This window comes from Equus quagga, chromosome 2 (assembly GCF_021613505.1).
Source record: "Equus quagga isolate Etosha38 chromosome 2, UCLA_HA_Equagga_1.0, whole genome shotgun sequence".
In the NCBI taxonomy this organism is placed as follows: domain Eukaryota; kingdom Metazoa; phylum Chordata; class Mammalia; order Perissodactyla; family Equidae; genus Equus; species Equus quagga.
Genome location: NC_060268.1, coordinates 151,088,638 through 151,110,934, shown reverse-complemented (window position 1 = coordinate 151,110,934; position 22,297 = coordinate 151,088,638). Strand labels below are relative to the sequence as shown.

General features: G+C 36.2%; 1 protein-coding gene across 3 annotated transcripts in view; it reads left to right on the top strand.

Annotated features, from left to right (window-relative positions):
- The window catches only part of LOC124236086 (cytochrome P450 2C19-like), a 78,528-nt gene extending 59,324 nt beyond the window's left edge, over positions 1-19,204 (top strand). For 2 of the 3 annotated variants that reach the window (XM_046654759.1, XM_046654758.1), the window contains exons 6-9: positions 10,759-10,900; positions 13,522-13,709; positions 17,768-17,909; positions 18,641-19,204. In XM_046654759.1, the coding sequence (XP_046510715.1) occupies positions 10,759-10,900; positions 13,522-13,709; positions 17,768-17,909; positions 18,641-18,822 (654 nt within the window). In that variant the 3' untranslated portion in view covers positions 18,823-19,204. Of the gene's footprint in view, positions 1-10,758; positions 10,901-13,521; positions 13,710-15,454; positions 17,910-18,640 lie in introns of those variants that run through there. The other variant, XM_046654760.1, reaches the window with a different exon arrangement.
- The last annotated feature ends 3,093 nt before the right edge of the window (positions 19,205-22,297 follow it).

The window sequence follows — 22,297 nt, the reverse complement described above, 5'->3', positions numbered from 1 at the left end:
TGGTGAGGAAGATTGGCCCTGAGCTAACATCTGTTGCCAATTCTCCTCTTTTTGCTTGAGGAAGGTTGTCACTGAGCTAACATCTGTGCCAATCTTCCTCCATTTTGCATGTGGGACGCTGCCACAGCATGGCTTGATGAGTGGTGTGTAGGTCCACACCCAGGATCCAAACCCATGAACCACAGGTCGCTGAAGCAGAGGATGTGGACTTAACCACTACGCCACTGGGCCAGCCTTGTGTCACTCTTTTTGAGCTTCTCTTTTCTTTATGATTTTCCTGATTTTATTTAAGTGTCTGTGTTCTCTTGTAACTCAATGAACTTCTTGAAGATGGTTATTTTTTATTTTTTTGTCAGGCAGTTCACAGATACCTGAAGGTTTCATTCAGGTTGGCTACTGGAGATTTATTTTCTTCCTTTGATTGTGTTGTGTTTATTGATTCTTCATGTTTCTTGTAGGTTTGCTTTGTTATCTGCACATTTGATGAAGCAGCAGTCTTTGCTATTCTTTATGGAATGATTTTGACTGGGAAAGACTTTCACTAGTGAGCAGTACTTGATATGAGGCAAGATAGAGACTGCCCCCATGAGAAAATACTGTAAGGCTTGGGGAAAAGAGCTCTTCACCTCCTTTTCTCACTCCTAGAGGAAAAACCTCAGCTTTGTGGTTTTTTCAAAATACACAAGTAGTGCCACCTTCAGGAGGATCTCTGCCCCTTTTCTTTGTTGCTAGCTGTCTTATGAAACTGAGTCTACAGTTTGCTCAGTGCTTGGTATGAGGCAAGATAGAAACTGGCTTCATGGAAGGCACTCTGAAATGCTGGGATAAGGCTCCCTCTACTTCCCTCTTTGTGAAGGAAAAACCTCAGTTCTGCACCTATTTATTCCCAATCTCTCAGAGCAGTGCTGCCTGTAATGACTCACCCTTCCCTTTACTTTTCACCTAGTTGTTCCTAGGGACCAGTTTCTACAGGTTATTCAGTGCTCAGTTTGAGGCCACACAGAAACTTCCTCCTTCTGAGTGCACTGAATTGCTGACTTTAAGCTCCTCTTCACTTTCTTCCTTTCCTTGTGAAGGAAAACCCTCAGATCTTTGCCCCTTTCGCAATCTCTTGGAGTATTGCTGGCTGTAAAGGGCTATCCTTCTCCTTTGTTTTTTTCCAGCTGTCCCTGGGCACGGGGCTCTGCAGATGATTCAGTGCCTAGTATGAGATAAGATAAAAACTGCCCCTATGGAGGGTGCCTTGTAGGCCAGGAGGCCAGGCAGCCAGGCACACACTCCACTCACTTCTCCTCCTGTAGAAAAATCATAGACTGAGGATCTTCTCAGTGCTGAGCTAAGCTTTTCTGGGAGAGGAACTGAGATGGGTAAAGCAAACTTGCTCTTACTGGTATAAATGTGAATACTCTCAGTATGTGCTCCTCTAGGGTGTTTCTACTTCTTTACTGGATTCCGAATTTCTCTTCAAGGTATTTTGGTAGCAAAATCATTGTTTTATCAGTGTTTCTGTGGAGGAGTGAGAGGTAGGTTTTCCTACTCTGCCATTTTGCTGACATCTCTGCCTTTCCAGGGCTATTGAACAGGAATGGTGAAAGTGGACATCATTGTTTTCCCTCTGATTTTGGGGATATCCTTTTAGTCTTTCACAACTGAGTATCATTTAGCTTTGGACTTTTCATAAGTTCACTTTATCAGGATAAGGAAGTTCTCTTCTATTTGTAGTTTTCTGAGTGTTTTTTTTACCATCATGTTAATTTCTGTCAAATGCTTTTTCTGTATCTATTGAAGTGAAAATGTTTTCTTTTCATCCGAACAATGTGTTGTATTACACTGATTGATTTTGTTATATTGAATCCCCTTTGCATTTCTGGAATAAATCCCACTTGGTCATGGTGTATAATTTTCAAATTAAAAAAATTATGGTGTAAAATACACAGAACATGAAACTCACTATTTTAACCATTTTTAAGTATGTAGTTTAGTGGTATTTAGTACATCCACATTGTTGTGCAACCATCACAACTATCTCCAGAATTCTTTCCATCTTGCAAAACTGAAACTCTGTACCCGTTAAATAACAAGTCCTATTTCCTTTCTCCCTAGCCCTGGGAAATCATGATTCTGCTCTCTGTCTCTATGAATTAGACTACTCTATATACCTCATTTAAGTAGAATCATACAGTATTTGTCCTTTTGTAACTGGCTTATTTCGGTTAACATAATGTCCTGAAGATTCATTCATGTTGTAGCACTTGTTAGAATTTTCTTCATTTTGATAGCTGGATAATATTCCATTTCATTTATATACTATATTTCACTTATCCAATCAACTGTCAGTGGACACCTGGACTGCGTCCACCTTTTGTTTATTGTGAATAATTCTTATGGTTGTGCAAGTATCTCTTTGATATTCTGCTTTTAACTATTTTGGGTGTACATCTAGAAATGGAATTGCTGGGCTTTATAGTAATTCTATTTTTAATTTTGGGGGGAACAGCCATACTCTTTTTCAGTGACTACATCATTATATATCCCACCAACAGAGCACAAGTATTCCAATTTCTCCATATCCATGCCAATACTTATTTTCTGTATTTTTTTTTTGATACTAGCTATGTAATGGGTGTGAGGTGTTATAATTGGGTTGCGTTTCCCTATTGATTATTGTTTCTGAGCACTTTTTTCATGGGCTAATTTGTCATTTCTTCTTAGGAGAAATGTTTATTTAATTCTTTCGACTATTTTAAAATCAGATTTTTATGTGTGTGTAATCCTTTTAATGTGCTGTTGGATTTGATTTGTTAGTAATTTATTGAGAATTTTTGCATCTATATTCATAAAGGAGATTGGTCTTTTCTTGTGATGTCTTTGTCTGGCTTTGGTATCTTGGTAATGCTGGCCTCATGCAATGTGTTAGGAAGTATTCTTTTCTCCTCTGTATTTGGAGGTGGTTAAGGAGGAAAGGTTTTCATTGTTTTAAAAATATCTGGTAGAATTCACTAGTGAAGACATCTGGTCCTGGGCCTTTCTTTTTTGTCAGGTTTTTGATCACTGACTCAATGTCTTTACATGTCCAGAATACAGAACTGGGATTCAATCCCATTGACCTTGTCCAGTGTTTTTTCCACTAAACTTCAAAGCCCAGTGTTCATAAAGTACTTTGGTAACTTCCCTAAAGCATGCCCGTGACACTAAATGGACTACAATTTGCTTTGGATATCCAGGGTCTTGTCGTTGTTCTAGGATTTTTTTCTATTTCTGTGAAAAATACCATTTGAATTTTTCTTTTAAAGCTTGGCACCTGAGCTAATATCTGTTGCCAATCTTTTTTTCCTTTTGTTCTTCTCCCCAAAGCCCCACAGTACATAGTTGTGTATTCTAGTTGTAGGTCCTTCTGGTTCTGCTATGTGGGGTGCCACCTCAGCATGACCTGATGAGCAGTGCCATGTCAGTGTCCAGGATCCAAACCGGCAACACCATGGGCCACCACAGCAGGGTGCCCGAACTTAAAAACTTGGCCAGGGGGCTGGCTCCACCATTGACATTTTGATACAGACTTCATTGAATCTGTAGATTTCTGGCATAGTTTGGACATTTTTAACAATATTAATTCTTTTGATCCATGAGCATGAGATATCTTTCCTTTTAATTGTGTCCTCTTCAATTTCTTCCATCAATGTTTTATAGTTTCTAGCATACAGAGCTTTCACCTCCTTGGTTAAGTTTAAGTATTTTACTCTTTTTGATGCTATTCCTTGCAGTTCTGTCAGTTTTTGTCTTATGTATTTTGATGTTCTGATACACTTTCAAACAACACTATTCTACTTCATGATTAATGTATCTTATAATAACAAAACAATCCTAATTCTTCCCTACCATCCTTTGTATCATTGCTGTCACTTATTTCACTTCTATAAGCATTTATATTTATATATGATATATTTATAAGCATTACATAATCTAATACATCATTATTATTATTTTGAACAAAATTTTATCTGTTATATCAATTAAGGAAAATAAAACTTTTTATTTTATCTTTATTCCTTCTTTGTAGCTCTTTCTTTATGTAGATATGAGCTGTGACCTATGTTGTTTTTCTTCTCTCTAAATAACTTCTTTTTACATTTCTTGTAAGGCAGTTCTACTGTCAACAAATTCCTTCAAGTTTGTTTGTCTGAGAAAGTTTTCATTTCTCCTTCACTTTCTAAAGATAATTTTGCAGGGTTTGGAGTCTAGGTTGGTGTGTTTTTCTCTAACACTTTAAACATTTCACTCCACTCTCTTCTTCCTTGTATGTTTGTGAGGAGAAGTCAGATGTAATTCTTATCTTTGTTCCTCTATAGGTAAGGTGCTTTTTTCCTCTAGCTTCTTTCAAAACTTTTTCTATCTTTGATTTTTTTGTAGTTTGAAAATATATACCTAGGTGTAGGGTTTTGGGTTTTCTTGGGCGTTTATCCTGTTTAGTGTACTCTGAGCTTCATAGATCTATGGTTTGGTGTCTGATATTAATTTTGGGGAAATTCTTCATCATTATTGTTTCAAATATTTCCTCTGTTTCTTTTTCTCTTTCTTCTATTTTTATTCCCGTTACATCTATGTTATATGTATTGTAGTTATCCCATAGTCTTTAGATATGTTTTTCTTTTAACTCTTTATTCTGTTTTTCAGTTTTAGAATTTTCTATTGAGATATCCCCAAGTTTGGGAGTTCATTCCTCAGCTGTGTCTGGTGTATGAATAAGCCCATCAAAACATTCTTCATTTCTGTCACAGTATTTTTGATCTCTCACGTTTCTTTTTGGTTCCTTCACAGGATTTCCATCTCTCTGCTTACATTTCCCATCTGGTTCTTGAGTGTTTTCTACTTTATCCATTAAATCTCTGAGCATATTAATCATAGTTGTTTTAAATTGTGATCTGAAAATTCCAACATCTCTGCTATGCCTGGTTTGATGCTTGCTCTGTCAAATTGTGTTTTTACCTTTGGGAATGCTGGATTTTTTCTTGCTATCTGGATATGGTGTACCGAGTAAAAGGAACTCTTGTAAATAGGCATTTAGTAATATGGTGGTGAGATGTGGGGGGAAGGAAAGCACTTTATAGTCTTATGATTTGATTTCAGACTTTCACTGAGCCTATGCCTCTGGACTGTGAACTTCACAAGTGTTTCTTACCCTCCCTAGGTGGGAGAGGATAGCTAGAGTGGCTATTTCCCTTCTCCCACATGGAAGGCTAGAGTTGACTGGATTTAGTGTTCCTCTTTCCCTAAGTCAGTTTGACTCTGATAATATTCTAGCATGTTATGCTCTAGTCGACTAGATTGTCCTGAATCCAGGTCTTCTTAAGAAGAATAGAATGTTCTGGTATATTTAAAAATGGTACATTTTGCCCTCCTCCTGGTGGAAGTATGGTGGGATTTTTCTCAAATATTTACTGTGAGAACTTGCTTAAGCTCTTGGTGTAAATTTCATAAAATTGTGGGGACCCCTCTATGACTGGGTCACCTCATAGATTTTCTTTGAGAATTGTCCATATTGAGCCTTCAGTAATTTCTCCTTTACAGTTCAGGTTTTCCTACCCTGACACCGGTTTTCATGGTGGTTTCCACTCATGAGTGTCTTCTCTAAGTTGTGGCTCCCTGTGTTCCCTGGTCCACTTCTCTAATTTTGGGGCTGTGATTTTCCCTTGTCCCCACCTTTCTTATAGATGTTAGAAGAGTTGTTGATTCTGCATTCTGCTCAGCTTTATACTTGCTATTAGGCTGGAGTTGCAACTTCCAAACTCCACACATGCAGAACTGTCAGATGTATGTTTTATGTTTAAGTATCTTTGAATTTTCTCGTTTTTATTCTATTATTGATTTCCAGCCTTATTCCACTGTGGTCAGAGGAGATACTTTGTATCATTTTTCATCTTTTTCAGTTTAGTGAGACATGTGGTCTATCCTGGAGAAAGTTGTTATGTGCACTGGAGAAGAATATATATTCTGTTATTCATTGGCATTTTCTTTATATGCTCATTAGTATTGCTGATTCTAGTGTTTTTCAAGTCTTATATTTGCTCATTGATCTTTTGCCTAGAAGTGCGATCCATCATTGAAAGTTAGGTACTGAAGTCTCTCACTGTTATTGTGGAGCTCTCTATTTATTCCTTCAGTGTTTTCAATGTTTGCTTCATATATCTTGGCCTCTTTTGCTTGGTACATAAATGTGTATAATGTTATAGATTCTTGATTAATTCACTTTTTTATCCAGTATAAAATGTTCTCAATGGTTTTTTAAAAAAATGTTTTTAAATAAAATCTATTCTTTCTTCTATTGGTATAGGCATTCCAACTCCCTTTGGCTATTCATTGCTTAAAAGATAAATTTCCCTCTTTCTTGTTCAACATATTTGTGTCTTTGGGTCTAAAGTGAGTCTCTTGCAGACAACATAACAGTTTTTTTTTATTGCTATATAATTGACATGTAACATTATATTCATTTCAGGTGTACAACTGATTCAATATATGTATATGTACATATTGTGAAACGATCACAGTAAGTTTTGTTAATGTCCATAATCACCCATAATTACAAATTTCTTTTCTTGTGATAAGAACATTTAAGGTTTAATCTCTTAGCAACTTTCAAATATACATACAGTATTACTAACTATAGTCATCATCTTGTACATTACATCCCCAGGACTTACTTGTTTTATGACTATAAGTTTGTACCTTTTGACCACTTTCACCCATTTTGTCCATTCCCCCAGCTTGCACCTCTGGCAACCAATGTGTTCTCAGTATTTGTGAGTTCAGTTATTTATTTTTTGGTATGTTTTAGATTCCACAAATAAGTAAGACCATGTGGTATTTGTTTTTATCTGATTTATTTCACTTAGCCTATTGCCCTCATGTTCAGTCCATGTTGTTGCAAATGACAGGATGTGTCTCTTTTTCAAGGGTAAGTAATGTTCTATTATTTTTATATATACAGCTTTTAAAAATTTTATTTTTTAAATAGTGAATTTAAATCAATTAACAGTTAAGGTGGTTAGTCATATTGAAGGATTTCATTCCATTGTTATTTTTTGTTCTGATGCCTTTTGTCATTTTTGTTTCTCAATTACTCCAATATAGCCTTATTTTTTATTTGATCAATATTTTCAAGTGTATGTTTTTTTGTTCCCTCTTCAATTCTTTTTCTGTATATGTTTTAGTTAATTTTCTAGTACTTACAATGGAGATTACTGTTAGCATCCTAAATCTATAACAGTCTAATTTAATTCCAAAGGAGCTTCAAATTACATAAGTTAACTCTGCTCCCATCCAAATTCACCCTCCCTTTATTTTGTTGCTGTCCAAAATTACATCTTTATATGTTGTGTGCCTAGTAAAATATATTTATAATGATTATTTTATGCATTCTTCTTTTAAATAACATGGAAAATAAAAAGACGGTTTCAAACTAGAATACAATAATATTAGCTTTTATGTTTACTTACATAGTTATCCTTGACAAGGATCTTTATTTGTTAATATGGCTTTGAGTTATCGTCCAGTTGGTTTCAACCTGAAAGCTGACTTTCTTTAGCATTTCCTGTGAGTCAGATCTGTTAATTAGGAACCCCTCATCTTTTGTTTATTTGGATAACGTCTTAATTTCCCCTTTATTATGGAGGGATAATAGTTTCAGATATAAAATTGCTGGTTGGCTTATTTTCTTTCAAGACTTTACATATACACATACACTGATTTCTGTCCTCTACAGTTTCTTAAAAAATCATCAATTTCTTCTACTGAGGATCCTTTTGTACATAATGAGTCACCTCTTTCTTGAAATTTTAAACATTCTCTCTTTGTCTTTGTCTTTTGACAATTTGATTAAAATAAGCCTTTGCATGGGTGTTTTTGTGTTTATCCTTTGGAATTTATTCAGCTTCTTGCATATATAGATTCATGGCTTTCATTAAATTTTGGATGTTTTCAACCATTCTTTCTCCAAATATACTTTTTTTGCTCCTTTTCCCTCTGTTCTTTGAGACTTCCATAAAGTAGATGTTGATACACTTGATGGAGTTCCATAGGTCCCTTAGGCTCTGTTCATTTTTCTTCCTTCCCTTTTATTTCTGATATTTCAACTGGGTAATTTCTGTTTTCTTGTCTCCAGGTTTTCTATTTCTTTTTTGGGCTTTCTCAATTCCACTGTTGAAAACCTCTGGGGATTTTTAAAAAATTTCAGGTATTGTATGTTTTAGCCCCAGAATTTCTATTTGATTCCTTTTTATAACGTCTTTCTCATTATTGATATTCCCTACTTGCTCATAAACTTTTCTGATTTTCTTTAGTTCTTTGTACATGATTTCCTTCGGCTCTTTGAGCGTATTTAAGACATTTATCTTTAAGTTTTTATCTAGTAAGTCTGATGTCTGAGTTTCTCCAGGAATCATCTATATCAACTTTTTTTTTAGCTGTTCATGGGCTATACTTACCTGTTTCTTTGTCTCCCTTTTAATTTTTTTTGTTGCTGTTGAGTACAGAGCATTTAATATGTTGTAATGTGGTAACTCTGGAAATAAGATTTTTCTGTCTCCCAGCAGTTGCTGTTACTTGATGAAGACTGCATTCATCCATTTGTTTGGCAGCTTTTCCAAATTATTTTTGCCAAGACTATTTTTCTTTTCCTGTGTGATCACTTGACTCTCTGTTCTATTATCTCCATAGTCAGGTAGTGACCTTACAGATATTCTCTTAAATACCTTAATCTAAAAGGAAAAGAAAAGAAAAAGAAGTTGTTCTGTTTCTTTATCTCCTGAGTGAAAGCTGTTGTGGACGTTGCTTGAATGTGAGGAGACTGGAACACTGGCTATTCTCTGTGCCAGCCTCTCTGTGATCAAAACATGCAAGACTGATTGTTGAAGAATGTGGTCCCTATTGCTCACTCTGGAACATGCAAGTTGCATGAGGAACATGGTCCATACTCTCCAGAACTGTCTGACTTAGAACTAGGTTATGAGGAATGTTAGCCACTATGTGAGATGTCATATTTACCAGACACTTTTACTTAAGTACTCCACTGGATGCTTCAAGTGGATAACTAGTCTCTAGGGTGCCAAAATAGTTGCTAAGAAAGTTTTTGCATGGCCAATAGTTGTTTCAGTGGAAGGACTGGTTCCTGGAACATCCTCTATGTCATCTTTGTGCCAGTACTCCCAGAATGCCATCATAACAATACTGAGTATTTGGATCTATGACAAGGAAAGTCTTTTTGTTTATTTGGGTTTTCTTTAATTTCTTTCAATATTGTTTTATATAATTTGTTTCAATGTTGCTTTGTACAGCTTAATAATGATAGGCTATGTGCATGTAACCACTGTGTCTCCAAATACACTTCAAGAAATGGAAATACTAATATTATTTTATGAGTACACTGCTCTTCTTACTGAATTTAGTACTTGGAATACTTTTTAATTGACAATCTTAAAACACTATGTGAAGCCAATGTTACCAAAGGGGATGAGTCTTTGTCTAACAAGTGCAAACATTCAGAGAGTTTAGTCTGTCTTAATTGTGTTTATTACATAATATTAGACATGCCCCTCGACCCCTGGAGATTATAAATGCATCATAGAAATTAATGCAGCCTAGGGACATGTTTGCAAAAAACGTACTTTTTGTATGTTAATGATCCTTCTATTCAGTATTTAAAACTGCCCACTTGTTGTTTTCTATTCTGTGTCACGTCGTCTCCTCAATTGTAAACCAGTGTTACTTTATCAGTTGCTGTCTCTCTCCCAACTTCCAATTTATGTGAGCTGTATTCAACTAGTGTGTCAGCCTTGAAATTTGCATTATCCCTACTATCTCTTTTTTCCCCTATGGAAACTCTCTGTATTCATGTTTGTAGTGTCTCTTCAATTTGTATATTCCTTTTCATTCCTGTATTTGTTTGCTAGACTAAGCTCCTATTTCGTTGCATATGGAATACTATAGTGATGACTCTATATTGTCTTTGTGAATCCATTCTCTTTGACTATGATTTGTTTCAGGTTAAGCTGCAATATTAGCTTTTGCACAATTTCACCTTCATAGTCTACAGACAATGTTGATTTCATATAAATTTTTAACAAAGAAGAGCATTATAAAATCTTGATTCAGCCTTATAACATCTTTCATGATATAACCCTAATCTACCTGTTTTGACTCATTAAGATTGTGTTTGTCTACAAATAAGAGAAAAACTATTAACAATGGCTTTAACAAATAGTGGGTTTATTTACTTCACATACTAAGAATCTTGTGATATGTCAGTGTAGTGCAGTACAGTAACTTTGAAACACCAGGAGCCCTGAAACATCAGACCTTCCATTTTTCTTCACCTATACAGAGTATACAAGCTAACTTCATGATTCAACCCTCTTGTCCCAAGATGATGTCTCTTCTACCTCCTTCACATTTTTGTTTTGAATAAGAAGGAAAAATAGAGGAAGTGGCACCACAGCCTTCTCCTTACATCTCACTGGCAAAAACTATGCTGCATAGCTAACCAATCTATAAAAGAGGCTCACTTTAAGCAAGTGAGGGATAAACCAGTATAAAATGATGCTTAAGTCATCTGATCTACAGTCTCTTGCCATACCATACAATAGTTTATTCTAATGTTGCACGCTGCAGCTTATATGTTGGCTTAATTTTATAACAATGTGAGTTATTTGGATTAACTGTAATTCTGGCAAATTAATTTGCCCAATAATTTTATCAAATCATTCGTAGGAAAAGCAAAATCAACAGTCGGAGTTTACTTTTGAAAACTTAAAAATCACTGTATCTGATTTGTTTGGAGCTGGGACAGAGACAACGAGCACCACCCTGAGATATGGACTTCTCCTCCTGCTGAAGCACCCAGAGGTCATAGGTATGACCAACACAATGAGCAGGGTGAATTTCAGAAAAGATGTTGGAAAGGCTCTGCAAGTATATTCTATCTTGTTCTCCCTAGCAAGCCTTCATTATTTAAATATCTATTCAACCAGCTTAATTTTTACAACTTTAGAGAACATAAAATAATGGGACATCTTCATATAATACAGGAGAATGACTGAGAGGAGTAAAAACAATGTGGGCAGTAGCAAAATCAATAAAGCAGTGTCTGGATTTCATGGGAGGTTATTTGTGGCAGGCACAGATAGCATGTATTGGCCTGGGACTGCATATTGGTTTTATTATAAAAGGCCTCTTTGAACAGTAGGTACTTTCTTGCAGAGAGCTCCTCATTCGGAAAATGCAGTTTCTAAAGCCAGGATAGAGAAATGGAAAGTGCCTATTGACGCATAAGTGGAAATCCTAGAGATTTCGTGAGACTTCCTGAGATAATTTCCATGCTCTAGGAAGTGTTCTACAAACTTAGATTCACAAGAAATGTGTTGCTATTCAGTCTTAAGATGTGCATAAAGGAATTTTGTTATTCCGGAAGACTGCTCCCAGAAAAGTGGTGTTTGCCAAGCTAAGAATTTTACAGGGTCAATGATTTTATCTTTTACCAAAAATTTTGTGTTAGAAATTTATCTTTCAAGAGTTACGGTTATGAACAGCAATTTAGAAACATACATCATCTTGTCCTGTGTCAGGGTCCCAATGAAAAGACTATAACCTGTTACAAATGAGATTTAGCCTTTTAAAGTTGCACAGAAAGAGGTCAAGAAACAGCCGATAAATCCTCAACAAATTTCTGAAACAGAGAGAGCATATTGAGGGGTGAAAATGAACTCAGTAGAGAGGATGAAATTGTAACATGAATGTCAGAAGAGGAAGCTATATAGTGAGGACAAGTCATTTGTGTCCTTACATCCCTATAAGGTTTGGTATTTGGAAGTACCAAGTGTCAAAGAAGATAGAAGGAGAAGGGTCCCCTGCCTGGGACCCTTCAACATGCCCTTTTATCAGGTAACTGTTTTTCCCCAACAGGATGAGGAAGGATTACTCTCCAGAGAAAATGAACCTAAGAGGCCCTACACTCAGGGACACTGGGCAGTGACAGGGAAAGGGTGAGTTGTAGGGCTGAAGAGAAAGGTTAAGTAAGAATCTATTTCTTGAGCTCTGAGAGTCTTAGCTCCTTTTTCCATCCTGCTTTCTGAAATTTAGAAGCCAGATTAATTGTGAACAGTTCTGGAGAAAAAACCCTCCATGTTTTGCGACTCAGGTAGAAAATTCTCTTGACAATAGCAGAGTGAAGGAAATGAAAACATCCACCCAAGACACAGGGTCATAAAATTTCAGAACACCACTAATAAAATCACCAAAACTTTCAGAGAGATTTTTCAGGTGATAAGTAAGGAGAGGATTCAGAAGAGTATCAGAATTCTTGAGAGCAACTATCAAATTGTGTATTAATAAACAGAGGGTATTTTCAGACCTGTATGTTTGACAAAATTTTTACACCCTCTTTCCCCTTTCTCATCCAAATGTCTGAAGTCAAGTCAGAAGATGTCATGGGCTCAAGGAATCAGGAGAACTCATCAAGGAGAATCAAATTGTCAGGGAGGTTGGTAGACACCAGGCCTAGAAAATACCCATTTCAAAATGGATTTGGTGGATAAAGTAGGTGTGAGGGGAGACACCAAGAACAAAAGAGAAGCAGTGAATTATCTGAAATGTCCTAACAATAGAGAAATCATTATTAAGAGTTGGAAACACCTACCTCAGTATTTGGGAATAATTCTAAATTGAGATATAGACAATTAACAATTGAACTAGAAACATGGTTAAGTCCAAGAAAGTACCCAAAATGAAACATAATCATAATTGTTTTACCAGGGAACATTGTTTATATAGTCAGAATGATACCAAAATAAATATTCTAACAGTCAAAAATTGAGGTCTAACTATATAGGGGAAGTAGAACAAGGGGACTTGTGTGTGTGTGGGTGTATTTTGTATGAGGCAGGGATGGAGATGTAAATTCTCACCGCTCATACCAGGAAGTCAAATATTGTCTAAAAAGAGGTAAGTAAGAAATAGAAACAGAGAGTCATTATTTAGAAATAGAACATAAATTTAAGAAAGTGCTAGGATGTTCAAAGTGGTAGCATTTGGCAACTTGGAGGAAGAGAGCACCACTGCAAGTTATACACACACACGTACACAAAGCTACATAGATTATAATGTAACTTTTCAATGCATATATTATTTTGGTATAAATTAATATTTTGCTTTTGTTTTTCTTTATGCAAGGGCTGTAATTTCTTGACAATTATGTTTCATTTATATTTTGAAACATTTCATCTTTTCTGTTTGTATTATCATGTATGCTGATATATAGGTATTTATAGATGGATCTTAAACCTAGCTTGTGGGAGAGTTCTATCTATCTATATTATAGCAATTATCTCTCTATGTCTAGGTTTATTCCTGGGTGTATAACTGATGTTTATAATGATTTTGGGACACTTTCCTAATGCTTCATGTATCCTTGAATTGACATGAAAATGTGGTATGCATTTTTCTCTTTTTCCATCAGTCTTCTTTGTGTTTTATCAGCTAAAGTCCAGGAAGAGATTGATCGTGTGATTGGCAGACACCGGAGCCCGTGCATGCAGGACAGGAGCCACATGCCCTATACAGATGCTGTGGTGCATGAGATCCAGAGATACATTGACCTCCTCCCTACCAATGTGCCCCATGCAGTGACTCGTGACGTTAAATTCAGAAACTACTTTATCCCTAAGGTAACATTTGTTTCTCTTATACTGACCCTAGTGGTCTTGAAGTTCCAATTTTCACAGTATGGGTCCAGTCCTCTATGAATACGAGATGAGAGAAGTACAAAAGTCAACTGTGTGGCAGCATTATGGATTTTGATTTGCTTCACGTCTAGACTATATGCTATATAGTGGGTTTTGAGAGCTGGCAGGGTTAAGTCTTCCAAATGTGTTCTTCTTTAACTTTGTTTGGCTAATCTTAGCTGTCTACGTTTCCAAATGAATGTTAGTAAGAGTTTGTTAATTTACCAAAACACTCTGCTGAAATTTTTATCAAGGTGACATTTGGTCAATTTGGAAAAACTTAACATCATGACACATTGAATCTTTTAATTAATGGACATGTTATATGCTCCCAATTTTGGAGGGCTTTCTTTAATTTTCTCAATAATTTTTTCAATGCATTTGTTTTCAAATCTTTGGTTTTTCCTAGATACTTAATATTATTGTTGTAAATTTTTAAAGTGGCTTTTCCAATTCTTTGATATATGGAAATATAATCCATTTTATTATTTTGTTGACCTTGTATGTAGCAAACTTGCTAAATTTAAAATCATTGCTAATAATTTGTCTCTAGACTAATTTGCAATTTCTATATACATCATTCTGTTACCTGAGTTAATATTCCTGTTTCATCCTTGTTTCACTTCTGATCTGTAGGAGATCGGAGGTTTAACGTCTTGCTATTGATAACGATGTTTTATGTACACTTTGGTAGATATTCTTATTCAGATTAGGAAGTTTACCCTCGTATCTTTTATGATTTTTTGGTCATGAATGTGTATATAATTTTTTCATGTTGACTCTCTGCATCTATTAGTATGATTGTATGGCCTCATTTTTCCCACTAAATAGTCATATTATCAGTATACACACACAGCTGGATTTAATTTGCTATATTTTGTTCGGAACTTCTGCATTTATATTCATAAGAGATTTTTGGCCTGCAGTTTTCCTTCATCAAAATTTTCTTGTCACATTTCTGGTGTCAAGGTAATGCTGGCCTTATAAAGTAGGTGAGAAATGTTCTCTAACATGGATTTATTTTTATTGTCTCATCCTCTTCTGCTGGCCACTTAGTTGTGTTCTTAAAATGCTTAATAACTTTTAGTTAGATGCTAATTATTATGTATGAAAAAATGCAGTTTCAGATGATGTTTTTATCTTCTTCCAGAAAGGGTTTATCCCTCTCCTACTAGGCAGTCAGAATGATGGAACACTCTTGTTTTGATTAAAATTTGTACATTGACACAGACTTAAAATTAACTGTAGGTATCAGCTTACCTCTCTGAGATTCTCCCAACTATGGAATCTTGAGACAAATTTTTGTCTTAGCAGATTTACAATTTCTGTACATATTCAGACTTTTTAGTTGATAATACTACAAGCTACTCCAGTTCACTTGAAACCAGGACATATTACTATTATGTTTAAAAAATAATATTACAAAATTTGTTTTTGTTGAAGAAAGAAAGCAATGGCTTTGCTAAGGCTGCAAATACTAATGCCAATCTTTGGAGAAGACAGAATTGATGACTTTACCAAGAGGTGTTGAAACTTACCTCAATGATTATAGATTTGGTACAAGGGTTAGGATTTCAAGCCCACTCATTTTTTTCAACAAAGAACACAATGAGGAGAAGACTTTTCTTTTTTAATATTGGGGTCTAAGGGAAATACTTAATCAAACTTATTTTTCCTTGTATTTCTAGGTAAAAGGGAAATAATGGAGTAGATATGAGAATGAGATTGCCTATCTTTTCCATCCATTACATCAGATTTGGAAATGAGCATTCCATCCTGTATAGGGCATCCCAGTAGAAAAATATGCAACATTGCGTGGCTGATTCTACCTTCTTATGAATCAGATAAGTGATTTCTTCTATCGTAGGCTGGGACCATTGAGCTAGGTGGAAATAATGGTCTAAAACAAGTTTTGATAAACCTTTTATATAAAGAGCCAGAGTGTAAATATTTTAGACCTCATGGGCCTTGAAGTGTCTGATGCAGCATTAAAATCTGCCATTGTAGCATGGAAGCAGTCATAGAGCATATGTAAACAAATGAGAAAGGCTATATCTCAATATTTATTGAAACTGAAATTTAAATTTCACGTAATTTTAGTGTCACAAAATTTTATTCTTCCTTGGTCTTTTCAATTTAAAATGTTTAGCTCATGCACTGTATAAAAACAGGTAGTAGGCTGGATTTCCACAGGGGTTATTTTTTGTTGATGTCTGTTATAAAACAATCAGTCTAATAGAACACTTTGCAATGATGTCAGGTTTATTCGCACTTTTTTTTGCCTTATCTAAAGAATATTTGCCTGCACAGGATCCCAAAGATTTACTCTTATTTTTTTCTAAAGCTTTACAGTTTTAGCACTTATATTTAGATCATTGATCCATTCAGGTAAATTTTACTTATGGTGCAGAGTAATGGTCATGCCTCCTTTTATTTCTTTGTGAATATCCAATTGTTCAAATCATTTAATAAAAATATATTGGCTTTTGTATCTTTCTTTTTTTGCTTTTATATCTTAATGAAAGAAATTCCTATATTGTTAAAAAATATACAACCAAATAATTTTAAAAATAAAGTTTTAGACCTGCTATATGATAAATTTAATGGGTGTAATTTCACCCCAACATGTCATTAAAATTTTTTTAATCTAAAAACATTAAAACATGTGCATATATATGTAGTATATAAATTTGTATACATGTCTACTTTTATATCCATGTATCTATTTATCTGTCAACACCTTAATACTTCAGTCAGTATATTTCAATAGGAATAATTTTTGTATACAGATTAATAATAGCATTCACACTCAAGAGTTATCATTGATACAATAATATTATCTAATGTACAGCTTTTATTTAAATTTTATCAACTTTCCTAGAATATCCTTTATAGCTTTCTCTTTCTTTGCAATTCAGTATCCAGCCAAGGAACAAGCACATAATTTGGTTTTCTTTTCTTTTTGTCTCCTATTATCAGTTCCCCTTGCTATGTTTTCTTTCAGTATATTTAACTTTGTGAAGAGCCAAGGCCATGAGTCATGTAAAATATTCCTCAGGCTGGTTTTGTGTGATTTTTTTTTACATTTTGATTTTGGCAGGAGAACTACACAAGTGTGCTTTGTATGTCCCACTGAAGGTCATTGGTGAGGCGGGGGTCACATAATGTCACTTATCCCATTATTGGTTGTGCTATGTTTCTCACACAATAAAGTGGTATCTGGCAGATCTCTCCAAGGCAGAAGTTCTGTTTTTGCATTTAATTAATCAAAATCTATGGCATACTAATTTAGGATTATTGAATATCATGCTTTCCATTCATTCACCCAACAGTTTTAACATTAATTGATAAAACTTGCCTCAATTGATGATCCTAAGCTGAACTATTACAAAATGATTGTTCTAATTTTATCATCGTTTCTGTGTTTCTAAGCTAGGATTAATCTGTAATGGAGTCTACTTCATATTTTTAAATTAAGACAAACAAGCTGCTTGGCAATGATATGCACTAATAGTTGTTACTGTACTTATTGTTATTACCTCAGAAGAGATTAATTTTAATTAGATCAGATGTCTGTTTGCAAAAGCCCTATGAACAGATAACTCCAGGTGTTTCAAGCTCCAACAGACACTTCCACTTTAAACCATAATCCACATATGAGAGTAGTGAAAAATGAAAAGATAAAATAAAGAGCTGATGGGACATACACTAGTGTCCACACGTGGTGATAAACAGAATGGATTCAGAAGGTCTGGTACCATAGGATCCATATACTCAGTATTTCAAATGCTATTGGAGTTCACTTTAGCAACATCAATGCCATTAAACTTAAACTTATCCTTGTTTATTCCTTGTTCTGTCTGGCTCAAAATGCCACTATGTTTCTTTAGACTTAGGATTCCTCTTCTATAGATCATAAGATTGCACTAAATTATTTACAACATTTATTCCAGCTCCATGACTTTTTGATAACTCTGTTTATCTTTATCTGTTCTTTCCAGGGCACAACCATATTAATATCACTGACTTCTGTGCTGCACGATGACAGAGAATTCCCCAATCCAGAAGTATTTGACCCTGGTCACTTCCTGGATGAGAGTGGCAACTTTAAGAAGAGCGACTACTTCATGGCTTTCTCAGCAGGTAATGAAACTTTATTTCCTTTGGTACTTCAAAAGACAGGATAGCTTTATGTGATCAGTTGTAACTTACATAGTACCCACCCTGGGGTTGGTGGAATTGCACTTTGTTCACAGTCAGGAGTACTAATCTCAATGCCTATGCACTTTCCCTCTTCATGATATATCCTCATTATTGGGCCACATCATGGGAGCTTTGAAGAGTTGACCCAGTTCTTCCAAATTCAGAAAAGAAATTTGAGCTAGGTACTGAAAAAATATGAGAAGTGTAGGTTAGCCAAAATTAGGAGTGTGACATAAAAATTGAAACTTCACTGTGTGTTGGAGATTAATGAAGAGTAGGTATAGTTAAAGCAGGGAACAGAGGATGTGAAGAATGGAAAGAAAGATCATGGAACGTATGACTAGGAACAGAAAGTGCAACCAATGTGTGTGTGTTTCTGGGAAAGCTTGATGGCAACTTGAAATATCAAAAGAGCAGTTATAATGTAAGAATACTTAATGAAATGGTTGGAATAGTACTGATGCTCAATAAATACTTGTTGAAAAAAGGATATCTGTTAAAATAAAATATTAGTTGTATAGCATGTGTGCCCATTATTTGTCCATCTGTTTATCCAGCCATCCTGCCTTCCATACATCCATTCAACCATTTATCAAATAGTTACTGCATATGCTCTTTATGATAGCCAGAACACAGTGTTCAAGGAGTATCTACTCTATGTTTATTTTCAGGAAAACGGGTGTGTGCAGGAGAGGGCCTGGCCCGCATGGAGCTGTTTTTATTCCTGACCACCATTTTACAAAAATTTAACTTGAAATCTGTGGTTGATCCAAAGGACATTGACACCACCCCTGTTGCAAATGGATTTGCTTCTGTGCCACCTTCTTATCAGCTTTACTTCATTCCTGTGTGAGACTGTCTGAACACCTGACTTTTCCTATGATGATGTCTGCAACTCCCTCTCATTTGGGACATGGTCCACCTCCTTTCTTCGTCACCTTCTTCCTGGGAATACCTTCGCTGACCTCTTCTCTCCTCATCATCCTATTCTCTCAAGATCCAGGAATATCCAATCTCCATTAAAGGAGAATTTCCTGAGTTTCACTGCATGTACTCCATACTCTATCTGCTATTCTCTATACTCTGCAACGTTTGTTTTGGTCATCATATATGCTAATACCTATCTAATATTGAGTAGTGCTATGTCATCAATATGAAATAAAGCAAGATGATTAGTGTATACCAATGCAAAGCCATTTCTCCTCTGCATTTTCTAAATAAAATATGTAATTTGATGATCCAGTTTTCAGACTTTCCTTCCTATGTGCAAATACAGTAAGAAATGAAAGAAAATAATCTTAAGAGGTCATGGTGGTCCTGATGATGATAAGCACAGAGAAGGACAAAGTAAGAGCAGAAATGGTCTACTGGCTGCACATCACCTAGAGTTGCTTGAATTTGGATTTTAAAATGAGAGAAATTGTGTTCAGGAGCACCATCATCCTTTAGGGAAATATTGAGATCAGCAATAGAGAGGAACTAAATCCAAAGTAAACAACAGAAAATTACATATAAAAATCAGAGCTGAAATCAATGAACTTGTAAACAGGAAATCAATAGAAAAAATCAATGAAGCCAAAGCAGTTTTTTGTGAAAAGTTCAAAGGAATTGATAAAACCATACTTAGGCTACCCCTCCCAAAAGAGAGAAGACACAAATTACTAATGTCAGAATTAAAAGAGGGTTCATCACTTTCATACTATGTATATTAAAAGCATAAAAAAGAATATTATAAACAAGTCTTTGTCCACACATTTGATAACTTAGATGAAATGGGCCAATTCTTTAAGTACTCAATCTGTAAAAACTTACACAAGAAGGGGTAACATAAGCAACATAGCATAGTATAAAGCTCTAGACTCTCCTTCCCCCAGTGGATACACTGATTCACAACACGCATGAATCAATTCCCTTTGTAAAAAGTCCAGAAACTAGTTGAAAAATTGCTGTACCCTGAGTGAATGTGAATCCAGCCACATGAAAGCCACAAATAAATGCAGATACTTACTCCTACCATAAATACCAACCCTAGCAAAATCCTGTATAATTGGTCAGGAACCCTGTAGCTCCCAGCCTCTCCCTGAGGAGCAAAGGAGTTGTAATGCACATCTGGCATTCAAAACTTTCAAAACTGTTTTGGGATGCATGAGGAACTGGCTTCTGTCTTGCTTGCTTGGAACACTGACAGGACTCAACATACTCTAGTTAGCTGGCGGCTGCTAAAACAGAAAAAGGAGGCTGGACTAACATGCAGGTTTGAGAGAACTACAGAATCTTTGGCTGGGCTGATTGGTGAAGATTTCCTGCTGGACAAGATAAGTCAGTGAAGACTAAGAGAGATGGCTATTTTGTCTAATGTGCAGACAGCAACATGGAGAATAAAGAAAAATGAAGATACAGGAGATATATGATTTACCTGAAAGATAATTCAAAATAACAGTCATAAAGATCACTGAGTTCAGGGAAACAATAAGTAAACAAAGTAGGAATTTCAACAAAAAGATAGACAATGCAAAAATAGCTAACGGAAATCATAGAGCTGAAGAATACAATAACTGAACTGAAAAAGTCATTGGAGTGTTCAACAGCAGACTATATCAAGCAGAAGAGAGGGTCATTCAACCAAAATTCAGGTCACTGTATATTATTCAATTAGAGGAGCAAAAAGAGAAAGAAGGAAAAAGAATAGAAAGCTTAGGGAACTTACAGAACACCATCAAGTGGACCGATATATGCCTTATAGAAGTCTTAGAAGGGGAAGCAAGAAAGAGAAAGCTTATTCAAAGTAACAATGGCAGAAAACTTCCCAAAGCAGGGAGGAGGTAGACATACAGACCCAGAAAGTATAAAGAGCCTCAGATAGTTAAAAAATCAAAGAAATCCACACTGAGACACACTGTAATCAAATTATCAAAAGTCAATGACAGGGAGAGAAAGCAGCACGAGAAAGCAACTTATCACATACAAGAGAACTCCCACAAGACTGTCAGCAGATTTTTAAGCAGAAATCTTGCAGGAAAGAAGAAAATGGGATGATGTACTCAATGTTATGAAAGAAAAAAACACAAAACACCAAGAATCTATACACAGCAAAACTATCCTTCAAAAATGAAGGAGAGAGAGGGTGTCAAGATGGTGGCATAGGCGGACTCTGAACTCGCCTCTTCTCATGAACACAACCAGGTTAAAACTATTTTTGGAACAATTACCCTAAGAGAGAGCTGAAAACTGCATGAAAAGGAATTCCCACAACAAGGAATAGTCCTGACTGAGGCAGAAGAAGCATAAGTTTCTCTATGGAGAGAAAAATGACAACTTCACAAGCCATAGAGTTTCATGGCTGGCCAGCTGGGGTCAATCTAAGATATGCAGCCTTCCTTGGAGGAGTAGGGGACCTGCGCAGGAGAGTGTTGCTGCTATAAGCATCCTTCAGGCTCAGCACAACTGAGATGAGTGTCATAATATCTGGCTTTACTGGCTATTAACTACAACAAGGAATACCCCTAGAAAAGTTATTGGACATAAGTGGGAAAAAGCCAGCTCTTAAAGGAGCCATGCACAAATTCACACATTTCAGAAAGCAACATAAAATCACCATAAAGGAAGGTACACAGCCCTTTGGTAAAAAGAGACTCACCTGGTAGGTTCTGGGTGCATCTTGGTGAGAGGTGAGACCTCTCCAAGAACACAGCCCTAGTGCAGGTGTGCTGACACAGACACTGGCAGACACCATTGGAGTACTTCCCTGGTCTCTTAGTTTTGCTTGGGGTCTGCCCTCCCCACTAGAGCAACAATTTAATCCAGCTCAACCAGGGCAGACAGCCAGCCCCAGGGACTGACCTCACCGAATAGCAAGCACTGGGGCAACTTCTGTTCTGCATAGACTGGGTACCTGGGTCCTCTGCAGGGAGGTGAGTGGGCCTGCCTCTGTGTGGCAGGGTTTGTGTGAGGAGTGGGTGGAGAGTGTGAGGAATCAATGGAAATTGTGGGGCCACTGCAGTGGGACAACTGGGTATGCTCCAGGGGACTGGACATGTGCATGGGCCAGGGCTGTGTTGATGGTCCATGTGGACCTGTGGGCTGTGGGGCTTATCAGTGGCAGAAGACTTGTGCTCCTCAAATGACTACATAGGGGATGGCACCACCTTCCAAAGCCTGAAACAATTGGGTACTCCTGTGCCTAGGGGCAGCCTCACTCAGCTGCAATCTTGAGAGAGCTGACAACTGCCTTGTAGACCTGAGGCTTAGAGCAATTGTAAGCCCCTGAGCCTTACAACCAGCCATGCTAGGAGCTTACTCACTTAACAGAAAAAGTGCAACAAGAATGT